Raw genomic sequence first — 22,620 nt, 5'->3', positions numbered from 1 at the left:
CATCAGCATGCCAACCAAGAGTCGATCGTGAAAGGGAATATAAGAAGGATTCATCCGTTCTTGTTTGGAGGCGAAGCCAGATGAAGAGCGACCAGCAGACGTTTCAGATTGATAGGAGTACTTAGCTTAAAGTATCATGAAAACCTCTATGTTGTGATAAACTTTGCACTGACCTGAGTCACTCTATTAAGAGACAGACTTTTTAAGTAACAGTGGTGGGATCTTTATGTTAAGAGTTGGCAGAAGAAATATCCTAGTACCCAGAAACTGTACTTCCCTGTTTCCATGATGTTTCTTGCTGGTGGTACATGGTTAAAGGAGCTGTTCACATAAACCCTATTTTTTTTTATTCTTCACTGCTGCAGCCAAACCAAGGCAGTGAATTGAATTCATTGTTCCCGTCTCAATGTAAGTCACTGTCTCTCCATCCCCCAAGGCTCATTTAGAGAAAAATGTGGTATGTTTTTTTCTTTTTCCATTTCCCCCCCTAACTAAAACAAGAAATGATAAATAAAGCGACTGTATTTTTCATGCTGTGGTCAGAAAACCTCAAAGCCAAAATATGCCTCAAGTAAATCACCCAGTTATGCAACGGGTGCCCGTTAAATTCACGGTTGGGGGCAGAAATCGATACTGTTGGAGGGAAATGGTGAGTTACTGTCTGATTTCTGATTTGTGAGTGTATGCGTTTTATTTCATACAGAAAGTCATCTCAAGGCTCTTTACCTAAAGAAGAAAACAACAACTACTGATTGGGTCTTCTGCTTATGTAGCCTATGTGGTCATGTGTGTTACATGTATGACAGACTAAACAGGCTGAGACAGGGTGGACCTTTGTGTGTGTGTGTGTGCTGGTGGCTGCAGGGGCTGGGTGATTGTATGGACATGTGTGCGCCCTGCACAGTGTTTATTCATGTGATAATTGTTGGCGTGAGACCCGCTCCCCTCTGGTTTTGTGCGATTTGACCACCATGAACTGTGGGTCTGTCGGATAAAAGGCCACATGCTGAGAGTCGTGTTAAAACTTTGTCTTTAAAATCAGCTTCCCTCTAATCCACAAGCCCGGCTGGTTATCATCTCCAGACATGGCACGCTGACATGGATGACAGTCGTTTTGGAGGAGGGAGTCAAGGGAGGGAAAGGAGGGGTGGGTTAAGGAGGCTTACAGTAATAAAAGAAAGAGGTTGACATCAAGGGTTTAGACGTGCCCCTGAAGTAACCAGCTAACGGAGCGTCTCACTAAACTGATATATTACCATACTGTAATCAAACTTGTGATTTACACCCATGTTAGAGATATAGTCATAAGATGGATAAAAAAGAGGTAAATTTAGCATAAATATAGGCAAAATGACTAATTGTTTGGCTTTGTAATTAATTATAATTACGCAACAAATCAGATATGGAAACAAACGAATAATTTTTTCAACTTCAGTTCCCAGTTTTCTAGCTTTTGTCTGTTGGTACGGACACCTATGATGCATCTTTCATTCCATCATTTTCCATACCCGCTTTTTCTTATTCCGGGTCCCAGAATTCCAGCTGATATCATGGAAGAGGCGAAGTACACCCTGAACAGGTCATCAGTCCATCACAAGTACACAAACATCCATGCATGCTCACACTCGCTCCTAGCTTTTAATTTAGTCTTTCTATGAAAATGTTTACCATACCCATGTTTGGGTTTTTTTTTTTGTTTGGTTTTTTTTTCAGCACAACCCCTCCTATATGGTCTGGTGATGATGATGATGATGATTATTATTATTATCATTATTTTAAACTTTAAGCTGCTTCATTAACATCATGGGCCCAAATTAAAACATCAAACCATTATCACCTGAATTGACCACTCTTTTCAATGACAAAATGACAAATACTCTGAAAGAAATGTTACACCTGCCCATCCCATTCCACTTTTATGCTTGGATTACAGTAAATATTTGTGTATTATTCATTTTAAACAATCATATCTCCAGGTTTTCTCAGTCAATGTCAAAGAAAAACTGGGAGAAGTCTGCACTGTTGAGTGACTTTGACAGCAGTGCTCCAGGTGACTTACCCCTCCTTTATACCGGGTGCATCACGTTACGACTGCACCACAGTTTTGTTCTGACCTGCATGTCGCGGCATTTTATACAGGGAGCGTGTCAGGTGTGGACCGCCCACGAGTGCAGTCCACTTAGCGGGATCCGCTAGATCACGAAATCACAGGAGTGGAGAATCTTGTGATGATGACAAAAAAAAAAAAAAAAAAAAAAAAGACGCACCCGTTACGAAACAGGGGTTAGGCCAGGATTGTCCAGTTCCGGTCTTTGATGGCCACAATCCTGCAGGTTTTTGACGTTTTCATGCTGCAACACACCTGGCTCATATTAATGAATCATTGTGTAGAACTTAAAGGTCCCATATTATGCAAAATTCACTTTTTAATGGTTTTGGAACAGTCATACTGGTCCCCCCGCATGTGTAGGAGACCCGTAAGTGTGAAACTCTTTCAGGCGCTCTCTCTCCCCCCTGCTCCACCTCTAGGGAAGTAAGCGCTGAAATGAGCTTGTTTGAAAGCGTGTACGTTAAGACGTCATAAGGGACAATAACCACTCCCCACAGAGCGATGGACCCGCTTACCGGCTCTCAAAGCCCGCCCTCTAAAAATCACCTAGCGCCCAGTGTTTTTCCCTCTTCGGCAACCCTCGTTAGCGGACATGGCTAAGCGACAGAAGCACTGTTCTGTTTGTGGCTGCATAAATGAACACGAAAACGTTTTTTTACTTCCATCCACTGAACCCACGAGGACTGAGTGGATTAATTTTATTTTTGGAGGAAATGTACCCGGAAAACTTCCAAAGGTTTTGCATGTCTGTGGCCAGCATTTCAAAGAGGACTGTTTCCACAACATGGGGGCATGGAAAGCAGGCTTCGCCAACCGTTTGAAGCTGAAGCCAGGTTCAATACCAACTGTCCGTGACACAGCTGGAGAGGTAAGAGCTGGCAGTTATTTTATCGTTTCGGCCTTATTAGTCTGATAGCTTGAAAATATATTAGCACTGTTGTAAATGTAGCCAAGTCACTGTTTCTACTGTTTGTATCCGGTGCCATTGTGCATCAGATTGATGAGCGTAGCTAGCTGTGTTCTCCGTGCGTCGCGGTTTGGGTCGGTAATGGGGGCTTCAGGAATGGGTTCCGGTGTTCCGGCGTTTGTTTATCCTTCACTACGCTGTAATCAGCGTCTAGTTACCGCTAAGGCCTAACCTGTCAATCACCTCATGACGGGCGATGCGATGGGCGGAGCCAACAGCTGAGCTGCTCCACCAGGGTTCCGCCCACCATAAACGGCACATTTCTGAAGCTGCTAAAAAGAGGGAGGTGAAGAGAAGCCGCTGCACTCAAACTGAGGGTCGATTTGTCCATACCATGGCGGAAATATTTCATTTAGATATTAATGAATGGTCTCAGATTGGGAATAAAGTGTATAATATGGGACCTTTAAGCGGCCGTTGGATCCATTTAATTTGAGTCAGATATGTTGAAGCTTTAATACATTGAACACTTTCAGGACAGTGGCCCTTGGGAACCAATGTTGGACACCCCTGTCTTTGGCCATGTTCATACTCCAGGTCTTAATATTACTTTCTTATTCTTTGCTGAGATCTGATTTCATTGTTCACATAATTATTTAAATGCAACTGCCATCAGACTCCAGTTTATGGCCTTGAAGTGACCTGCATGTACAGACAAAGATGTCACACACAACACGTGTTTATGGAGGTAAATGTGGATGCTACACATGTTAGCGTGTGTGTATTAAGCTGCTGTGCAGAGCTGCAATATTTGTGGTGTAATATTGTTTTGTCCATTGTTTAAATTCAATCTTGGTGCAGAATTGTGAAATCTGTCTCACTTTAATGATGTAACAGTCAGATGAAATATGACATGACTGTTCAGATTGAGGTCACTTAGAAAAACAACAGGTATGTATCTGATTTCCATATGAAAGGGGTCGGATTTGAAAAAAATGGATTTGGGTCACATATAAGCAAAAAATTGGATTTGGGCCACTTTTTCCTGCAGTGTAAAAGTAACCTTTCACCCCCAAGTTAACATATTTTCAAGCTTTGGGTGGAAACTGGAGCACAAAGAAAGAAATCACAAACTCCACCTTTTAAGGCCCTAAAGGAGCTTCCAACCAGGAACCTTTTTGCTGTGAGGTGACAGTGTTAAAAACAACACCATTGTGGGACTCACTGATGAATCATATATTGCTTAAAATGACATATTTATAGGTCTACAATGAAATTGCTTAGGAAGGGTACTCCTGTTATCCCTGTGTTTACCACCTTTGATTCAGAGTAAAATATTACCAAGGATGCATATAATGTAATTTTAAGCAGCATTATGACCATTAGCTGGGATGGATAGATGGTATGGATCAGGAATCTAATTATAGCATACAGTCACTTGCATAAGCACTGCACTTCAAGTGAGTCAGAATCTAACTCACTGAATATATGTCAGTGTTGTACTTTTTGTCTTCTAATATCTTAATATATGTGGCTGATGCCAGCTGTTGTAAAAGCTGTTTATCATGTGATTGGAGGTGCATCAGCAAAGAAAACAGAGAACAGCATAAAAAAGCAAGATTATATCCTGCATGTGATGACATGATCTGTGCTTCAGCAGCTGAAGGTGTACATGCAGAAAACAGAGCATGCATCAAATGGTAGATATCTGCAAGAATGAGTGATATCTCAGGGGAGCATTTGATTTTGTCATGTCACACATCTTCAACAGCCTGAGCTGCCTCTGAAGACTTTCTCTGCTTCAAATGAAAAGGAAACTCTCATTACAGATTTATTAAAGAATTGATAAATCCTCCTCCACAATGCAACATCACAAACTCATCACACACATAATTCTTCTCGTCCATGTGAGTCCTCATAATCAATAGACATTTTACAGCAAACCTCCATTATATCTCATCACACCCCTCATGTCCAGCATCCCATTTATTCTGTGTGCTGCACAGTGAAGAGGATAACGTTTACTTTTTCCATCTATCTCCTTCTCTTTGGAGACTGCTCTCTGAATGCTTACATATATAATAGTCTCCAATTACAGGCGGCTGCATGTGGCTCTGCATGGCCTCCCCACAGGTTTGAAGTGGACAGCGTACTCCTGCAGCACCAGGCGGGCTGCGCTGCACCTTCAAATGTTAATGGCTCGTTCACAGCCATTAATGGGCACAAGCTGCATCAGCATGTCTGCCTGCTGCTCTTTATCATTATGTCTTCCCACTTATATGGTCATATAAGGTAGACGGCTATAGCCACATATCGATAATGAGCCTTTATGTTCCCTCTGGTCTTTATGGAAATATGAGAATATTCAACTCCAGACAAAGTAAAGGCTGTTTTTACATTTTTATTCTTTTTTTTGTCCTCTGTTCTTTTATGTAATTTGAAAAGTCTTCTGAATCTCAGTCTGTTAGGTTTGATCATTATTTGGAGCCATTTCTGGGTTTTATAATGGTTCACATTTGCATTCTTCTCCAGCTGCATCAGGTCTGAAACTCAGGCTAAGCTCTTGTGTTCATTCTTTAAGATGTTGATATGTTTTTCATCACCCAGAAGAGGCGAAGCCTGTGCTGACTAATGTCACCGTCAGCGATGTGTCATGGGAGAGCTTCCTCCTGTCCTGGTCTGCTGAGGATGGGGCTTTCGATGACTTTCTGATTGAAGTTACCGATGCAGAGACGGGTGCTGAGTGGCAGAACCACACGGTGCCCGCTGATGCTCGCAGCCTCCACATCTCTGGCCTCTCCCCAAGCACCTGGTACAGGGCCAATGTGTACGGGGTGTACAGTGGGGGTCTCTTAGACCCTGTCTTTGCAGACACCATCACAGGTATCAATGCTGTCAACACTGGGTTCTCATGCTGTTCTTTGCTGCCTTCTTCTTCTTCTTCTGCTGCTGCTGCTGCTGCATTCAGTAACTAGTACTTCTCTCTACTGACTTCCTGGGTTCCATGGTCACATGTCTACCCAGCTGTGGTGTGGTTGTCCAGCTGTGCCTTAACATTTTTAAGAACATACTGTATTTTAAAGAGTGATGTGGTAAAATTGAAACAGTAATAATTAATCAATGTAAATCCCTAAATAACATCCCTTCATTTGCCCTCTATCATGCACGTCTCCCCGCCTTTAATGTGGGAGATCGTGAAATGGGCTAATGTCTGCCGCAAGGCCCTCACAAAACCCATTCGAGCTACATTAGCTCAGGCGTGGATCCGGATTTGATCCACCTTTAAGCTGTCAGTCTGTCTGTTGGTACGAGTCCACACTGAAACAACAGCTAGTCTGTTTATGTGGCCAGGCAGAAACACATCAAATAAGAGGTCAGTGTGCAGCTAAACTGGCACAATAGGTGCCCTGGTTTCCCCTCCCACATCGCTAACCACAGTCATTTTCAGTGATTAACATGCTGTAAATCAGAGTCTGTGGCTAATGAAAGGGCTGTAAGAGGAAACACAAGAATCTGCCGATAATTCCATGTAATACAGCGTTCACAATATTCATATCTGCTAGACCTCAAGAAACCTTTGCACAGACTTAAAGGTCACTAACAACCAATTGCAAGTTTGTTGACATTTTTTCCATATCAGCCTTTATTCCAACATTATCATTGAGAATTTCACTGATGAGGATCAGTCAAGTGGAAGAAAGATGGGGCAACTGATGGAGGAAAAAAAAAAAAAACCCTGAGGGGCTTTTGTCACTTTGTGTGAGGCCTCTCTTCTGTATGCATCCCCAGTTTCCTCGAGCCTGGACTACTCTTCATTCTCATGCTGCCATTGCCCCTGGGCTCTTGTGCTAGGGTGCCAGGGGCTTCTGGGGCCACGCAAAATATGGCATGCGCTCAACACAGCCCATTGTCTGCATGCTAATGGTGTGGTGGAACCATCTTAACATTTTTCATTAGCATCACTTAATCCATAAAACATTCCCACTTGTGAATACAACCACTGACTAATTTGATCACATTATGCAAGCTGGTTATCGTTGGTCTGCCGGGGAAAGGCGTCGAAGTGAAAGTAACACCCTCTGCTGAAGAGGAAGTAAGGGAACTTTTGAGTAACAGTGAGGGAGTTTCATACTAGGAATGATTGATGGAACCACAAAGAGATGTGGACAGCACCCAGAACAAACTCTGCTCAGCTACAATTCATATCACCACAAACTGCTCTCAGAAAGTTATCAGACGAGACTGGAAGCAGCCGTGTGGTTGTGCTTGCAGAACTCCTTTTCAGCAGGTTAGCTGGCTCGCCACATACCTCCTCCAATAACAGACCCCTTTTTGTGAGCAGGGATTGTGTTCTCTCAGGTCTGGAGAGGGGTGGGGGGTAGAAGTATACAAGAGGTGGTGTTGGGAGGGTGGAATCAGTAGCAAGCTAGCACATGTTAGCTGATGGATGTGGGCCTCCCTCTCTTCCGCTGACCAGTTAAAGCCGCTCGGTGGCTAATGAAGAGTGACAGCTCCCTGGGATTTGTCTGCTGTGCTTCTCATTTCAACCGCTTCTTCTCACAACAAATGCCTCACGCTTTTTTCCTCACAATAAAAAAAGGGGGTTTCAGGCTAGTTCAAGGACCCCTGAGACCCTCACATTTGGTGTAGTGTTTTAATGAGCAGTGGCGCTGGGCTTTATTGAGCCTTTCCTGAGCCCACTTATATCTGCTTCTATCCAGACTGCTTTAAAAGCTCTGTCCACTCCGTGTTTCCATCTGTCTGCTGCCGGACGTTTCTCTGGATAATTAATTGCAGAGGACTCATCCTCTGAAGAAGCACAGCTTTTCCTCTAACAGATATAGACTCCTGCTGTCTCAGCCTCTCTTCTGATCACTTCCATGATTAGCTGCTGCTAATGATTGCCTAACCGCTAGATTTTATAGCACCACATGCATGCACTCATACATATAAAACACATGGTAACATGTCTAAACTGCACCTTGCAGTATATGAGGACTATGAACCAGCTGTTTGACTAAACCTCTTTGATGTGCCTAGTTTTTTTCCCTCTTGGTAGTATTTAAAATGGTGAAATTACTTAAAATCTAATTAAACTCTAAATATCCAAATTTTATGCCTTGGCTAAATTAATTTAAATAGTTTTAGTATTATAATAAACTAGAAACTCTTCATTGACTGACTCCACCAACTAACAGCAACCTATTCTGGTAATGCTAATCTAGGGTGTCCCAGACAGTTAACCATAACAAGGAAAAAAGAGAAATTAACCACATAAAAAGCTATCAAATAAACATAAAAACAGAAAAGAATAGATTATTATTATCTACACTAGTGAATGAGTAAAGTTGCTGTTTGTTTGAGAAGCATATCAAAAATGTGCTAGCTAATTATGCTAGCTACCTCTTCCATTCATTCATCTGTGTTGTAAATTTAGCATTCATCTTATAATTACTCAGACTGTATTACTGAATTTTACATTTGTAATATATAAATATTTGTTGCCCTAAACTGAAATCCAAAGTAAAAAAATAAATAAATAAAAATGCAAACAGCCCAGTAAACTAAGTTATTTTAAGAGTTAACATGGTTAGCATTAATCTCTCCAGCTCACACGATTAGCCTTAAAAGTACACATATCCATGGTTTTTCTTTTCTTCAGTAGCGTTGAATTTAAGTTTTTCAGAGGTGTCCTGATGATTTGTTCAGCTTAAAGAAGTGTTTAGGATTTTGTTTTTTTTAAGGATTGTGTATAGTACTAATGAGTAGCCAGGGTCTTACAGACAGACTGCTCTCAGTTTGAGGAATCAGGAATAAGACTATCCAGTCAAGCTAAAAACTACTCAGAAATAAGGAGGCGGCAGAGACTCAAATGGTAGAGCCGGTTGTCCAATGACCGGAAAGTTGGCTGTTTATATCACCCAGTTAATCTCTTGTTGTGTCCTTGGGCATGACACTTCATCCTCCTCTCCTCCAGTGTCGGCAATGCTGGTGTTTAAATTTTTTGGTGGTTGGCTGCCACGTTTCTGTCAGCCAACCCAGGGATAGCTTACTTCACCAAGTATGAATGAGAAATGAATGAATAATGCATTTTCAAGCCTCGGAAAGTGCTATATAAATCTAATCTTTTATTATTAAATGGTACTGTAAGTCTAGCACATTTTTCGTCATCTTCAGCAAGGGCTATATTATGGATTTTTATGCCTACTATCCCTTGTAATCTCACAGTCTGGGTTGCAAAATTATGATCACAAGATGGGTTATGTGAATTGTCTGATGCAGAAGTGCTGCGGTGTACAATTCCTCAATAAAGTATTTACACAAAACACTGAAATTTATAAGGTTGGGCTTTTTAAAATGGCAAAATATTCTTCTGGTAGCGTCCCTTTGTTTATCTTTTAGCTTTAGCTTGTCCATTCCCTCTGATTCTCCAAAGTAAAAGCACTCTCCTATCTACTACTACTAATACTAAATATTATGTATTCTTTAGTACTGCACCCAATCATATTTAAAAATGAAGAAAAACTAACCTTAATTGAACACGGAGAGACATAAAAATGCCTGCTGCTGGGATAGAACATGTGCCCTGTGGGCATCTTAAACTATTAGCTATTTATTTAACAAGTCATTACATACTGAAAATGTCAGAATAGTAGTTTAAATGTCAAATGAACGGTAGAAGCTCTAGCTATTGTATGATTTTCCCAAATTTGCCAGAGATTAACCTCTAACTCGAAGAGTTTTTTTCACTTTACAAACCACACCAATATTCTTGATTAATGAGTCATACAACAGATTGCAGCTGCATACACATGTGAAGCTCAACAAATTATGCCCTACTGCCTGAACTTTATCTCTTTCTTCAATGTTCTTGCGCTAACTCATGAGGACCCAGACTGATACACTCTGTCTGGCTTCCATGTTCTTCAAATGTCAAAACACTCATGCTACACAGAGGAGAAACACTGACTCTTCCCCCACTGTCAATCAGAGACCGAACCAGAGGTGCAGGCTCTCCTGGTCTCTGACGTCACCTCTGACAGCTTTGTGCTGGCCTGGCTGACTGAAGAGGACGTCTTTGACACCTTTGTCATAATGGTGAGCCATGCCGAGGGCCTAGGCCAACCGAGGGAGCTGGTGCTGGGTGGTGAGGAGAGAAACACAACAATCACAGATCTCATCGAGGAGACAGAGTACAAAATCGAGATCTTTGGGCTCGTTTTGGGAAGAAGCTCCAAGTCTGTAACGGAGAGGGTGACTACAGGTACATGGTGACAGGATGGGAACAAGAAGCTGTGAAAAACTCTGGAGCTCTGGATTATCTTGTCGACGTGGTCTATGTGGAATGGTGTCACATCCTGTTAATCTTGTCTTGTATGGTAACAGCATGAAGATGTCACTGATGTTCTGACATTTGACTTTTGGTATCACAGATGTTTTTGTCCACTAACCTGGTTACCTAGTAATGGTCTGTACAAGGTAACACACTTCAAGTTCTGATAACCATGTGGTGGCTTATGACTGTTGCTGGATCAGGATACAACTTATATGTGGGTTTACTGATGTCCGCCTACTGCTGAAATTGTCTTACCAGGTTTTACATGATAAAGAAGCAGCTACACTAATATATAGCTGGAACATCCTCTAAAAATAGGCACATCAGCAAACCAGCTTTGACTCTTGGGACATTTACTTGGGTTTTTCCTGCTTTCTTTGTGTGCTTTTTGTTCAGTCATCCTCCAAGATTTTGCCTCTAACTACCTGGCCCCATGAGTCAGTGCCTCTTTTTGTAAATAGGGTGGTGCTGATGGTGGTTGGAGGGTGGCTGGTTGTCCATGTCACATAAAACGCTTGTCTGAGCCTCCGTCCCCCTCTCCTCCCCGAGGGCAGGGCATTACTCTTGGGTTGCGTGGTGCATGTTTTACTTTTGAGTCTTCCGTGAAATGAGGGCAAGTTAATCTCCTCAGGTCTGTCACGCAAGATACTGCAGCTCACCGTGAACTGGGAAGGGTCTGTCATTAAGCCAGGACCTCCTCAGGCCCCCTTTGTATGTCGCTTTTACAAACTCTCTCCTGCTCCGTACAGAAATGAGTGCCTTTCAGTGGCGACAATATCTTAATGTGTCTTTTCTTGTCTGCTCTTTGCTGATGAATATCCTGAGTAGAACATGTTGGTATAGGTCATTCACGCTTCACATTCCTCACTAATGAGAGTACAGATATTAACTCAGAGTTCTGCTTTTTTGTCTGTGTTTTGCCCCCTTTTGTTCTTTGTGTCTTGTCTGTGGTAGACCTGGGCTCACCCAAGGGTATCCGCTTCTCTGAGGTAACAGACACGTCTGCCACCGTTCACTGGGTGACTCCGAGAGCTCGGGTGGACAGCTACCAGGTCACCTACGTGCCTGCACATGGAGGTGAGTATCACTATGAGCATGGTTAAACAGAGACAATCTGAAAACCTTTGCAGTGATGTTTGATTCAAAACAATCCCAAAAACATTTAACTAAACTTTAGGAAAAAAGGAGACACTGACAGAGCTATACTAGTTTAACAATCAGCTATATTAAAAGATTAAATTATTATAATTCATCCATGTTTTGTAGTTAAAATCAACCTAGGCTAGGTTTTCTACCTTATCAATTAATCTACAGCCGTTATGGCCATTTTTTCCAGTTTCCTCATAGGCAACATTCCCCAGTGACAGACTGATGCTGCCCCCTAGTGGTTATATGTAGACATGTCTTCCAAAAGAGGGATTGAGAGGAGAAAATTGAATTAATCCTCAAGCAAACAAACCTAATGTCATGCTTTTTTAGTTTTACATGCTGACATTTTTATAATTATAACAGATGTTATATAACCTTAACCCTAACCCTAACACCATAAAATCACCATATTTAATTGCACCTCCCAAAAAGTCAAAAAACAAACAATCAAAAAAAAAAAAACAAGAAAAAAATAAATAAATAAAAGGCAACATGTGTTTATCGTTAAGCTCAATAACTGCTTTTAAAAAAAAATTACATTGTTTGAGGTAAATGGCATACAGAGGTGGGGGATCTTCAAAAATAACATGTCATTTAAAAAATCATACAACATATGTAGTGTAAAAGCAAGATGGGCTGGCAAAACATACAACATAATAAAAAATCTGATTTCCTTTAACTATTTAATAGTCAAATAAGCAATAATAAGGAGCCAGTTTGACTTTCTAGCAATTTTACAGAAATGTACAATTCTACATCGGCGCATCCTCCAGATTAAATTACACTATATTCTTTAATGATCCATTTTGGGTTTAATGTGCCAGAAGGTAAATCTTATGATGATCACATCTGCCTGGATGTAAAAAATTAAAAATGCTTGAAACTGTAAGATTTCATTAGAGCACTGCAGCTCTATTTAATTCAAACAACTTAAATGGAAAGTTCAGTAAAGAACAAATGCTTAGATCAAGCCTCCTCTTCACATGAATTTTTCAGGCAATGCCAAAACGCTGACAGTGGACGGCTCCGAGTCTCAGACTGTGCTGCCCAACCTGACGCCCGGGGTCACATATGAGGTCACCATTGTTGCTGTCAAGAGCCAGCGAGAGAGCGAGCCTGGATCTGACAGCGTTACCACAGGTCACTGACATTGTAACATACACTGGCATATCCACAGCAATGTTGCCAAGAGAGTTTTGGCTTGTTTTTCTGCAAAATATCGTAAGTTGCAGGTATTTTCTTAAGTGTAGTTAATTCTTTGAGCTTGTCCTACATCCTTTATAAAGTCCTTATTCTTTCTCAGCAGTCCACTGGTTTCGACCCCAGCGACTAAATTCTGCTGATTTTAGTGTGCAGATTGTGTGAATTGTGGGTTCACCATTGAGCAGGATATATTTATATATATATATATAGATATATATATATCATTTTTTGAAGGGGCAAAGTCGCTTCTTTTGGGCTTGTTTTTATCGAGCTGATTGCTTTTTTTTTTTTTTTTTTTTTTTTTTTCTTCTCGCAAGATCTGGCAACTTTTTGATTAAGTTTTATGAATAGAATATTATAAATGTGATTATCCCAAACTAATCAAGACTAATACTGGTTAGCTTAAAATAAAATTAAGTCAGACTTTACTGAAATGTCACATATCTATCAGCATGTTGCAGAAATAAAAGTAATATGTTATAGTTTAAGAGAGAGGAAAAATATCCAAAAGCAAACGTTTTGAGAGAGCAGAGAACGTGTCTGAGTGTGAGGGAAAGAGAACAAGTCTGAGCGCAGAGTTTTGAAAAGAAAAACAATATATTTGAAAGCAAGAGGAGACTTTCTGAGTGTGAGATTAGAGTTTTGGGAGAGAGCAAGATAATATTTGAGCGTGAAAACCAGAAATCTTTCTCTCAAAGCAAACAATTATGCTCTTGATTTAAGACTGGAAAATACCCCCATATAGAACATGCTAAATGATCAATCTGAAAGGACCACATTTATGTTACATGGTTTGGATAAAACTCCTTGTTTCTTTAGACTGATTGAGTGTGTGTGTTTGTTACAGCGCTGGATAAGCCTCGTGGTCTGACTGCAGTCAACATCACCGACACTGAGGCGTTGCTACTCTGGCAGCCTGCCATCGCTACTGTAGATGGTTATGTCATCACATACAGTGCAGACTCTGGTGGGTTCACAGACAGATAATATGCAAACAATCATCTGAATAAAAATGTGCATTGTTCATCATGCAATCCAGGAGAATCTATTGTTTCTGTGTGGAAGACTGCGTTAATTACTACCACTCCTGTTTACTCAAAGACTGTACATTCAGAGGGAGCTGAATAGTTTGGACCGTAAGGGGTAAAATTCAGGTGACAGGATCATTGGGTGTTTAAAACAGTGAATAAATTCAAACTGAGAAACTTGAGTCAGCTTTTTATGGAAATATAACAACGAGAAACATTTTTTCTGATGTTCTCAACATTGGGCTACACCATGCTGTGTTCCTGTCTCCAGGCCTTCCACATGGACTCCTTATGGGTGCTATCAAAAGACCCAAAAGTGTTTTCTGAATCTAAAGAGGTCAATACGCAACATATACAACAGCAGACAAGGCTGAAACAGAAGTCCTGGCACTGACTGGCATGTTGCTACTGCCCTCTAGTGGAATAACAACAAAACTACAGCCTGTTCTGAACTGACAGGTTTATGCTATCTCCAACTATAACAAGAAGCCTGGCTTTTACCCCCCAACTTTCCTCTGGTGTCTTTCTGTGTCTCTTTAGTGGCTCCGGTGATGGAGCGAGTGTCAGGAAACGTGGTTGAGTTTGAGATGAACTCTCTGACGCCAGCGACACACTACACTGTGAAGGTGTATGCTGTGAGGGACTTAGCCAAGAGCGCAGCCACTACGACTGAGTTTACAACAGGTCTGTTTCTTTCCTAAAACGTGAAGTCGTCCTAAATTAAAATGTCTGATTGCCAACTATAGGCAAAGTACAAATAAGACAAATGGGCAAAGACATCGAAACGGTAGCAAAAATACAAAAAAAGGCACAATGTGACAGAATTGCCTTTAAAAAGCTGTTGTGATTTTAGACGTGGACGCCCCACAGGACCTGGCAGCCAGTAACATCCAGACCGAGAACGCCATGCTCACCTGGAAGCCTCCTCGTGCCGACATCACCGGGTACATCCTCAGCTTTGAGTCTGCAGGTGGCGCCATCCGGGTCAGTAGATGAAAAAACCTCTGACCCTGTTCCCTAAACACCACCTCAAATGTTTCCATTATATGTAACTGATCAGCTGATCAATGTGTGACAGGAGGTGGTCCTGAGTCCCACGGCGGTGTCGTACAACATGGTCCAGCTCAGCGCCTCCACAGAGTATTCAGTCAGGCTGCAGGCTCTCGCTGGTCCCAAGAGAAGCAGAGTCATCACTACCATCTTCACTACCAGTAAGTAGATTCCTGAGAGGAAGGCAGAGGTGGTGTACAGCCTGACAAATGAGCTGCTAGTCCACATCTAACATCAATAGCACAAAAATGAATATTTTCCAGATTTTTAAAAGATATAATCAAAAACTTCTCCACACAGTCAACAGAATTAGTTGCGTTCTATGTCTAATATTTTCTCTGCAGATCCATAACTGTTGCAAACGCTGCTGATTTTAGATTAAATGTCTGTTTTGCCATTTTCTAACCGCAGAAACTTAAAATAAATGATGAAGGGCACAGTTTCCTTATGCATGAAAACACATGGGACACACAGACACAATGTTCCTTTACATGGGGATTTCCTCACTGTTCATTTAAATCAGTCTAATTCAAATAAAATAAATAAATAAATAAATAAAAGGCCCCGCTATTGAAACCAGCAGATTACAGTCAAATCTTTAGTTTCTTTCAGTCCCCCATCCAGAGCATTCATGGGGCTGCAGGTGACTGTCGAGAGAAAAGACAGGAACGACTCAGTTTAGGAATTCATTTTTAGAAGATAAAAATTACAATAATATTAAAACCATTCAAGCGGCTTCATGTAAAATGAATGTTTTTACTTGTGTGATGAATAAATGAAATGTTTTTGAGCACAGTGGAAACTCTGAGTTTGCTTTAAAGCAGCTGATGAGAAGTTAGACTAGTTTCTTCCCAGAAAAAGAAAACAGACTTAAAATTTCAACAATAAAAGTCAAGGCCACTTAAAGTGTGATTCACTTCATTATTGTGTGTGTGTGTGTGTGTGTGTGTAGCTGGTGTGCTGTACAGACACCCCAGGGACTGCTCCCAGGCCCTCCTGAATGGTGACACTTCCTCTGGCCTGTACACCATCTACATGAGTGGAGACGAGAGCCAGCCGCTGCAGGTTTTCTGTGACATGAGCACCGACGGCGGCGGATGGATCGTAAGTCACCTGCTGACTGAAAATATGCCGATAGCTTTGTTACAGCCTGCAAATCCCTACTAGTACAGCATCAGTCTGCAGTGGGGGGGATAGCAGCAGCTTTAGGTTCCTCTGGGAAGCTGCTTGTTTGAATATAATTACAATTTATTCTGGTTTTTAACTTATAAAGAAAAACTGCATCATCACATGTCCAGATCACTTTCAGGACAAGTGCTGCTTTTAGGAATCAAAGCAGTTACGTGTCAGATTTCCACTCTTAAAGCAGCAAAGTGTTATGTGGGTGTTGCTTGTCTTCTGTTCTGCTCGGTTTTCAGCTTCTTTCAGCTCATTGTTCATATCTGAGGCCTCTCGGGAAGCAGAGTTAGTGGCTTGATTTCAGCTTTTTACATCACTGAGCTTGTTCACTTGCACATCTGACCTGCTCCATAGTGAGTTAAGCTCAAATGAGAGATGCAAAAGCACCTCCTCTTGACCGATGAATCCTATTTAAAAGGAAAGAAATAAAAAAGATGTGTGAGCAGTCAGTCTCTTCTGGCATTAAAAGGAAGGTGTCAGCATGGAAATGATAAAGTAGTTCCTGTGGAAGATTTATAATTAAAGTGAATTACTTATTTATTTAAATTCTTCTAAAATAAAAGATTTCCTTGCTGTTTTCTCACAGGCCTGCAACATATGAGCATATGCATGTACGATGTTTCAAACTGGCTAAATATTTATATCCACATCCATCTTACTTAAACCATTTTATATAGACTCACCATCACAGAGCGAGCCTGGATGACAGAAAAAAAGATGGTTTAACTATTTATTTGCTCATAATTTAATGATAAGATAATAAGCTACACAGAAACCTTCATGCATTCTTCTTTTTTTTCCTTCCTGTCTTCACTGCAGCAGCTGTGTGGCTTTCAGTCCACTAGACATATTGAGGGAAAAAAACCCTAAAAAGTATTACTTTATAATCACCTTCTGACTCCGTGGGCTTTCTTCTCTTCTAGGACGTGGACCAGTGAAAACAAACAACGTCTCTCCTTTAACTATTTATTGATTACAACGGTATTAGAAATATGCAACAGATCTGGGTTCGGTACTTCTAGTCCTACAACAGACATGTCAGAGTCCTGCTGTCGCCACCAGTTAGAACCTCCACAGCCTGATTCCTATAATTACACGCTCCTCCTATTCTAGACATAGTTGCTGACTAATGTGCAGTTTCCTGTCAAAAATCACCACCGTGTTAGTCAGCCTTGTTTCACAAGTATTCATAACACACTGTTAGCAAATATGTGGGCTTAGAATAAGAAAAAATAAAAATAATTAGTAGACCTGAGTAATTCCTTGGCTAATATCCTAATAGATTTCTTACAATATTCAGATTCTCCCATTTATTTTCCACACTGTGATATATTAGTTCATCCAGACACCCAGAGCATAGCCTGAATATGTAGAATTCCCATCTTTAAACAAAATTTAAAAAAAGAAATACTGCAAGTTAGTCACTAGCTACAGTACTTCTAGTATGAAAATGCTAAAGAGATTTAAAGCTTTGTGACCTCCTGCATGTTCGCAATATTTGGCTACATCTTTCTTTTTCTCTGTTAATCTTTTAGGAGAGTTACATTAAATTCTATATCCATATATCTGTTATATCCAACAGTATAAAGCTTGTAAAATAAAAGTAAGAAAGGCTTCTTTATCAGGTAAAAATGACAAAAATACAGAGAAATGAATTATTTTGCAGAGTTTTAATATTGCTGTGTCTGAAAGTTTTATTCTTGTGTAAAGTTTAAACTAGAGTTTGTTTATCTAAAATTTATTGTTTTCTGTTTTCTATTTCAGGTTTTCCTCCGACGTCAAAGTGGCAGGTTGGAGTTTTTCCGCAACTGGAAGAATTACACAGCCGGCTTCGGAGACATGAATGATGAATTCTGGCTCGGTAATTCATTTATTTTTAAACTCAACTCTGCATTTCAAGTACACGTGGACGTGGTCTTACTTCACTGTGGTCTGCTTGTAATTAGGAGTTATTAGTCAATACAAGAAGTCTTTTTTTCTGTGTTCATGTTTTAATTTTCAAAGAAAAATATTTTCACACAGTCAGATTTCTGCAGGTCATGTGAGTGTTTTTATCATGTTAGTGTAAAATAATGTGACACTAATGTGTTAAAAAAAAAATAAAGTTAAAAAAGCTCGCTGGTTCAGCTAACTTGTCCTCTTCCCCTCAGGTCTGTCCAACCTGCATAAGATCACAGCTGGAGGTCAGTACGAGCTGCGAGTTGACCTGAGAGATAAGGGAGAGACGGCCTTCGCCCAGTACGACAAGTTCTCGGTGTCTGAACCTCGGACCCGATACAAAGTCCACGTAGGAGGGTACAGCGGCACCGCAGGTAGAACTGGCGTCTGCACTGGTGTCTGAACACCTACTGACTTTACAACATTCCTGTCACACACTCACGAGACCTCTGGTTCTCCTCAAAGTCTACTTCACTAGTTACACCTCAGCCCACAAATCTCCGTCTCATTTATAGTCAGAGACGGATTCAGTCACCTGATCTGGACTATTTTCAGCAGCAGACTGATCTGGGTTCGCTGCTCTAGTTGGTGTTTGCAGCAGCAGGATGATGTGAGACTGAGTCCAAAAATAACTACAGTGTGTGTGTTGGGGGAAATGGAAACGCTGGTGTAGCGTGGCAGCTTTTAATAACTTTGGATAACAATGGAAGTCCAGAGAAGTGCAGAAAAGTGAGATATGTGAGGATTTTAACAAAAACACAACTCATGTCACAAGTAAATCTTAAACACAAGAACATGTTGTCACCCTTGTTATTTAACTAAAATCCATAAAATTAGTCTTAGATTTATTTCAAAATAAAACTTCTCATTTCTGTCTTGTGAACATTTGAGTTTTTATTTATTTTATTTATTTATTTTTTCAAAAAGGGGCAGTGCAATATATATTAATATACATATATTGTAAATATGCAGGATTATAGCAAAGCTAATTTCCATCCTTAATCTTGGCAGGCCAACACAATAAAATAACAATAGGAATAAATAATAATGGATTAAGGTTCACGATAATAACAAAAATAATAATAAGAATGAGATAAAAACAAAAATAAGAATATCATTGATTTGAGACCAGAGGGAGAACCACATCAATTAGCTTCTAGGTTGAGATGTTAAAGTGCTAAATTACATCACATGATGTTAACGTGCTGAGTATGTATGGAGAAGGAAAATGATTTTTCCCCATTTCTTTTTTAATAACAGAGAAAATAAATGCAGTTTGCATCTAAATCTACATGTACGGATGTGGAGACAGGCCAGTGTTACTGGAGGACCTTTCTATAGATGATCACTGTGATATTAACAGATTTAGATAAATCATGTTATATTGTGTGACTAATTATAAAATGGTGATTCTCAGTCATTAAAATCAAATTATTATTTTACAGTATCGACTATTTTCAGTATCATTTTTATGAATTAAAGGAAAAGAAAAAAAGAGATTATATTGTCTGACAGTATTATATTAATTCTAAACGTAATGCTCCACCTGCTCCTAACACAGTCCATTTTGACTCTAATGTGTATTTTTGTAGGTGACTCTATGACCTACCACCACGGGCGTCCATTCTCCACTTATGACCACGACAACGACATTGCCGTCACCAACTGTGCTCTATCCTATAAGGGAGCCTTCTGGTATAAAAACTGCCACCGGGTGAACCTGATGGGACGATATGGAGACAACAGTCACAGCAAGGTACAGCATGGTTCAGTCCAGCATGGTTCAGTCCAGCATGGTTCAGTCCAGCATGGTTCAGTCCAGCATGGGTTCAGTCCAGCATGGTTCAGTCCAGCATGGGTTCAGTCCAGCAGACTTCAAGGGTCTTAAATACATCCTTTAAATTCATCAAAACCCAATCCTTCTTTATTGATAAGCAACACATTCATCTATAATTTTTCTATCTAAATTCCAGCTGAGCTATAACACATGTAAACGACCCATAACTAATTTATTTTTACTTAACCCTGATGCTTCCTTCAACTTTAGCCAGGATCCTATAGCTTCTCATATTACTGTTACAGGGATGTCAAACTTTGCAAGTCCAGCAGGGTCCGTAACATAAAGGTTATCATCAGAGGTGTGCACGCAGATTTTTTTTTTTTGTGGGAATTATTTGTCACCAAAAAACAAAACAAACAAAAAAAAACATGTATGCACATATGTGGTGTGACCATTTCTGTAAATGCCCTTTCAATGAATGAATTCAAACAAATATGTTTTAATGGGGAGAAGAAAATTTTTCCAGGTGCACATCTGCAGGTGAGCGTTATCAGCCTGTGGTGTCTGCCATTTTTTGTAAATTATGCCATGGTTGTCTACCTGACAAAACCACATTGTTGAAGAAACAGTACCAGTCAAAAGTTTGGACACACTTTACACCATTACATGTAAGGAGTAACTGCCATCCCCACTGCGAACCGCTTCATAGTTCTAATTTTTGGTTCATTGATGGTGGAATAAAGAAAAAAAAAACTATCAGAGCATGGGCATACCTTGAAAGTACCTTGTCTACGAGAACATAATGACCTCACATAGCATGGAGATTAAATATGAATCTGTAACACTTCTCCTTCATGCTGTATTCCTGCCTCCAAATTCCTCTCTCCAGGGTGTGAACTGGTTCCACTGGAAAGGCCACGAGCACTCAATCGAGTTTGCCGAGATGAAGATCCGACCATCCAACTTTAGAAACCTGGAAGGAAGAAGGAAACGATCGTAAACAGTCTGGAGAGCTCTACCACCAACAACAAGCATCAACAACAACCCTGCTACTACTGCATCTGGACTCCCCATAAACCAGCTCAACTCCCACCCTACCACACACACACACCTACCCTGCAGCAACCAAAGCCTCTACTAAGACCCATCTGCTCCTCCTCTCCTGTTTTCCCACTGATCCGCCCCCTCTTCCCTCCTGATAAGGTTTGCAAATGCTGCCAGTGCTGAAAATATTCAAACATTTTACAAACAAGACTTAAATCTATGCCCAAGCATATTCTGCTCACGCACCAAAGAGAGCAACTCCGTCCCACCCAATTTTGACCCCCCCTCCTCTCTCGTCTTGCAGCATTTGTTGGAAGGTGTAAGTGCAGCTTTTGCATTATGTTGTGTAGAGTGATCAACACGGTTTCCTATTATCCACACCACATCTGGGGTTTTACAGAACAACAGGCTGTTTATAATACTGTACAACACGGTCTTGTTTAGGATCACACGGCAGAGATTCAGGTGGATTATCAGAGAAATTCTATTCCTTGTACAGAACTGTACATTTCTACGTATGATTAAAGCATTTGAAAAGAGATATTCCTCAGATGGCGCTTCTCAGATGTCACACATCTCAGTCTAACTTGCCATTTGTTTGTCTTTGTGCAACGTAACTCGTCTCAATGTCACTTTATCCCGCCCGGGTCCCCCACTACCGTCTCTTTTTTGTGTGAGCCAACATCTGAAGTGATACAGATGGAAATAAAAAGAGGAAAAGAAAAAAAAAAGTTAATGGAAAAGTTTCTTACCTTCCACATCTAATGTCAGTGTGGATGGCCATGTTTCCATTCATCTTGTGAAGCCCCTGAAGGCATCAGGCTGCAGCCATAGTATTGTGTTTTAAAAAAGCTAAACAGAGAAAAAAAGATGTGTTTTGTTTCTATTATGACTCCGAGGCAGGACCTATTATTCAGTATATAATGACATGCAGCGATTACATTTTTATTTTGTTGTTGTTTCTTATTTTGAAAAATGTGAATACAGTACATATAAGTGGAGCAAGAGAATGTTCTGTGATGAGAAAAAGCCAATTCTAATTAAATTCCAGTGTTCATAGTAAGGTCTTTATGCTTATGCTGATAAAAAATAGTGTTTGGACAGGCCAAAACTAGAGAACTAGTTACTATTTCTACCCCCCCAACAACCCCCGCCCCTCCCCCCACCTGCTTCGGCAGGATACTAAACCACTGACCTGTTAAGGAATGCCTGTGTAAATTAAGTTTGTTTTTATTGTTTTGTTTGTTTAGAAGTGGGTGAACAACAGGTGTGTCTCTGTAAACTGTATAACAATAAAACAGTTTGTTTAAAATGAAAATGTTGGGGGATTTCATCGTGCGTTGAGGTGCTCTCCTCAGTCTGTCCAAATGTCCCCGTGGCTGTCTGCTACCGGATTTACTGAAATAGTTCCAAAGCAGAAAAAATCCATTAAATGTCATTAAAGGATTTTTCACCTGAAAGACCACGGCTGGTTTGATGAAAAGTATGAGTGAAAGTATAGAGGAGGTTATGACTAGATATAAATGTTCTCTGGTTAATCTGGGATGTCTCACAACTGAAGATTGGAAGGAAGAGACTAGGGTTAGGGTTATCTCCGAATGTTAGCGACCCAAGTGGAGTTAGGAACCCCCAGCTTGTACCTGCAAAAGAGAAAAAGATCCATGATAAGAATGACAATAAAGAATTTAAATAGGATAACGGATAAGGATGACAATGATGGATGGATGATGATGGGAAGGATAAATTGGTATATATACATCTCGCTGGTTTGAGCCTTGGCTGGGGGAAGGTTCGAACTGGGGGGTGGTGGGCTTTCTGTGTGGAGTTTGCATGTCCTCCCCGTGTATGCGTGGGTTCTCTCTGGGTACTCCAGCTTCCTCCCACCATCCAAAGACA

General features: G+C 40.6%; 1 protein-coding gene across 5 annotated transcripts in view; it reads left to right on the top strand.

Moving 5' to 3' along the window:
* tnc (tenascin C) overlaps positions 1-22,042 on the top strand; it is a 60,665-nt gene extending 38,623 nt beyond the window's left edge. For 3 of the 5 annotated variants that reach the window (XM_042000031.1, XM_042000034.1, XM_042000032.1), the window contains exons 11-22: positions 5,625-5,900; positions 11,308-11,430; positions 12,499-12,642; positions 13,553-13,672; positions 14,274-14,417; positions 14,587-14,717; positions 14,812-14,944; positions 15,736-15,887; positions 17,727-17,823; positions 18,113-18,274; positions 19,493-19,656; positions 20,570-22,042. In XM_042000031.1, the coding sequence (XP_041855965.1) occupies positions 5,625-5,900; positions 11,308-11,430; positions 12,499-12,642; positions 13,553-13,672; positions 14,274-14,417; positions 14,587-14,717; positions 14,812-14,944; positions 15,736-15,887; positions 17,727-17,823; positions 18,113-18,274; positions 19,493-19,656; positions 20,570-20,680 (1,757 nt within the window). In that variant the 3' untranslated portion in view covers positions 20,681-22,042. Of the gene's footprint in view, positions 1-5,624; positions 5,901-10,008; positions 10,282-11,307; positions 11,431-12,498; positions 12,643-13,552; positions 13,673-14,273; positions 14,418-14,586; positions 14,718-14,811; positions 14,945-15,735; positions 15,888-17,726; positions 17,824-18,112; positions 18,275-19,492; positions 19,657-20,569 lie in introns of all 5 variants that reach the window. The other 2 variants (XM_042000036.1, XM_042000035.1) reach the window with 2 other exon arrangements.
* Positions 22,043-22,620: the final 578 nt, after the last annotated feature.

Source organism: Melanotaenia boesemani, chromosome 11 (assembly GCF_017639745.1).
Source record: "Melanotaenia boesemani isolate fMelBoe1 chromosome 11, fMelBoe1.pri, whole genome shotgun sequence".
Classification (NCBI taxonomy): Eukaryota; Metazoa; Chordata; class Actinopteri; order Atheriniformes; family Melanotaeniidae; genus Melanotaenia; species Melanotaenia boesemani.
The sequence above is the reverse complement of the archived record's forward strand: the minus strand, read 5'-3'. Positions and strand labels throughout refer to the sequence as shown.